Below are 2,586 nucleotides of genomic sequence, written 5' to 3'. Positions count from 1 at the left end.
TGTTTCAGCTCAGAAATTCACTTTCTAGTGCTGTCTGTCCCTGCTTTATCTAGAACCCAATCAGTTTCGTGGTTTCCTGATTTTTAGAGGAGGAGGAACAAGGGCACGAGTGCGGTCCCAATTCTTCAAACACGGAACATGAAATATGCCCTCAAGAACCTCGGGAGACAGAGTTCTAGTTCACAGATGAAAAGCTGCTGTGTGCAAACATCTCTGGGACTTTGCCTAAAACCATGCCAGGGGCGTGTGCTCAGGGCTTCCTCCTGGTGGCTAGAGGAGCCTCCACAGATGACTGGCCACCAGCTGAGCACTGTTCCCTTCCGTACTCTCCCAGCCCACGGGTTTTTCTCATCCAAAGTTCGTCGTGAAGGTATTCTGGACCCTTCGCTGAAACCCACTTCATCCTGATGGATCTCCCGGGTCTCTCTGCTTTTCTAAAAAAACTGAGCTGGACTGATTTTTTTTTTCTGTTTGGGTCACGCCCAGGGATGCTCAGGGTTTACTCCTGGCTTTGCACTCGGGAACTACTCCTGGCGGTGCTTGAGGAACCATATGGGATGCCGGGGACCCAACCCCGGTTGGCTGCGTGCAAGGCAAGCGCCCTACCCTCTGTGCTACCGCTCCGCTCCCACCCCCCAGCTGGATTGAAGCCAAGTATCATGGCCTCTCTCCACGCCACATCCATCACCCAAATCACAGCCCATCACAAAAAAAAAAGAAAAAAGAAAAAAAAGAAAAAAATCCAGCCTCCCCGCCCTGTGTAAAAGTGAGGTGCATGGCAGAGTGAGGTTAACTAGGGGATTCCCCGAACTTCACACCGTGGTCCGGCCTGACCTGACACTGTGGCTACCGTGTCATGGGTCAAAACGGTCAGTGCGCAACGGCGCACAAGGACCAACGGATGCTACAACCCCGCGGGCGCCTGTTAGGCCCGCCCGTTGACGAATTGTAAGTCCGCTCACAGTTATTCATTCAACAAACATTTATTGAGCACCGGCAACTGTGCCTGGTGCCACTGAATAATAAAATCGTCAACAAGGCAAACCGGGTTCCCTCCTTGAACAGATGCGCCTGGCTTCAAAGGACGCCACGCTCTGCTCGGTGGTGGGGGGAGGGTACGGCCCGGGGGAGGTGGGCGGGGGGAGGGGAGGGCAGTCCAACTTGGCCTCTTAAGGCAAACTTCCTACAAAACTGTTTAACTTAGGGCAGGCTGGGCTTCAGGAGCCTTTCGCCGAACAGAGGCGAGGGGAGGTCGCTCGCCAGCAACGTGGGGGCCACACGGGCCTGTTTAAAGCAGTCGGTGGCGCTTGTGCGTCGGGGAGTCCGAGACGCCCTCGCCGCAACTGGCTGACGGGCGCTTGCGGGTCCCCACACTGTCCGGGCCTGGGGCCACTTCTCCAAAGGCGTCGCTAGCCGCCGCTGCCGCCGCCGCTGGTGCCGCCTCCTCCGTCGGGGGGCTCCTCGGGGGAAGCTCGGTACCCCGGGGGTCACCGGTGCCCACGCTGATGCTCTCCATGGCCCCGCTGAGGCCGTGCACGGCGATGGCGTCGTGGAAGGGCCGCAGGTCGGCGTCGCCGCCACTGCAGCCGGGCATCGGGCCGGGGGTCTCGACGGCGGCGGCGGCGGCGGCGGCGCTGGGGGCCTTGCCGGGCTGGGCCGAGCCGGGGGCGCTGGACGCCGTCGACGGCGTCGGGGGGGTCTTGCCGCACAGGAAGCCGATGAGATCTTCGCGGGGGATGATGCTGCGACCCTTCCGGGCCCAGTCGAGCAGGTCGCGACTGCGGCGCCGGCGGCCCACCTGCACGCCCATCTCGAAACTTCGCCGGTGGGCGGCGCCGCTCTCCTGGTACAGGCTGGTCACGGCCATGGCCGCGTGCTGGAAGGGATCCCACGCCGACGGCCCCGCCTGGGCATCCTTGTAGAGCTGGGCCACGGCGATGGCCGAGAGCTGGAAGAGCTGCCACAGCTGCTGTCGCTCGCCCTGCAGCCCGGACCCGTCGGCCGCGCCCGCCTCCGCCGGCTCCCCCTGCTCGGCCTCGGCCAGGCACTGGCGCTCCCACTTGCTCAGCCACGGCTCGGCCACGTCGGCGTCGGCGTCGGCGTCGGCGTCGGCATCGGCATCGGCGTCGGCCTCCTCGGCGTCGGCTGGCGCCTCCTCCATCCGCGTCGCTGGCGGCCCCGGCTCGGGCTGGCTGGCGGCTGCCCGGCTCCTCGTGCGCCGGCGGCGGCGGTGGCGGGGCCTGGAGGGCAACGGCTGCCGCGCGCGCCGCCCGCCCGCGTGCACGCCCCGCCCCGCCCCGCCCCGCCCCTGCCCCCCGCCCCCGAGCCCCTTCCGGCCCCGCCGCGCCCGCCCGCACGTGGGATGCGACCGGTCCCCGCCGCCCCCTCCCCCCCTTCCCCCCCCCAGCCGCCGCGTCGCCCGTCGCATCCCGCCCGCCGAGCCCGGAAGGCCCCGGGCGGGGAGCGCAGGGCTTCGGGGTGCGGGCGACGCACGCGCGCACGGTCGCTTCTCTGTCCCGATCGCCGCCGCCGCCGCCGCGCGGCCGCCTCCCCGGACGGGACCCCGGGAAACTGTGCCGCTCTGGG

At 66.4% G+C, this 2,586-nt stretch overlaps 1 protein-coding gene across 1 annotated transcript; it reads right to left on the bottom strand.

Annotated features, from left to right (window-relative positions):
- Window positions 1–1,288: 1,288 nt before the first annotated feature.
- On the bottom strand, window positions 1,289–2,161 carry HAPSTR2 (HUWE1 associated protein modifying stress responses 2). The gene has a single exon (XM_056130327.1). It carries the CDS (start codon window positions 2,159–2,161, stop codon window positions 1,289–1,291), a length of 873 nt encoding a protein of 290 aa, XP_055986302.1.
- Between the last annotated feature and the right edge of the window lie 425 nt (window positions 2,162–2,586).

The sequence above is a fragment of the Sorex fumeus genome, unplaced genomic scaffold (assembly GCF_029834395.1).
Source record: "Sorex fumeus unplaced genomic scaffold, SorFum_2.1 ptg000075l, whole genome shotgun sequence".
Taxonomy (NCBI): Eukaryota; Metazoa; Chordata; class Mammalia; order Eulipotyphla; family Soricidae; genus Sorex; species Sorex fumeus.
This window is presented reverse-complemented; position numbering and strand designations above follow the sequence as displayed.

Excerpts from the sequence above, each read along its gene's own strand:
- HAPSTR2 (XM_056130327.1), bottom strand. The coding sequence starts at position 2,161 with ATGGAGGAGGCGCCAGCCGACGCCGAGGAGGCCGACGCCGATGCCGAT.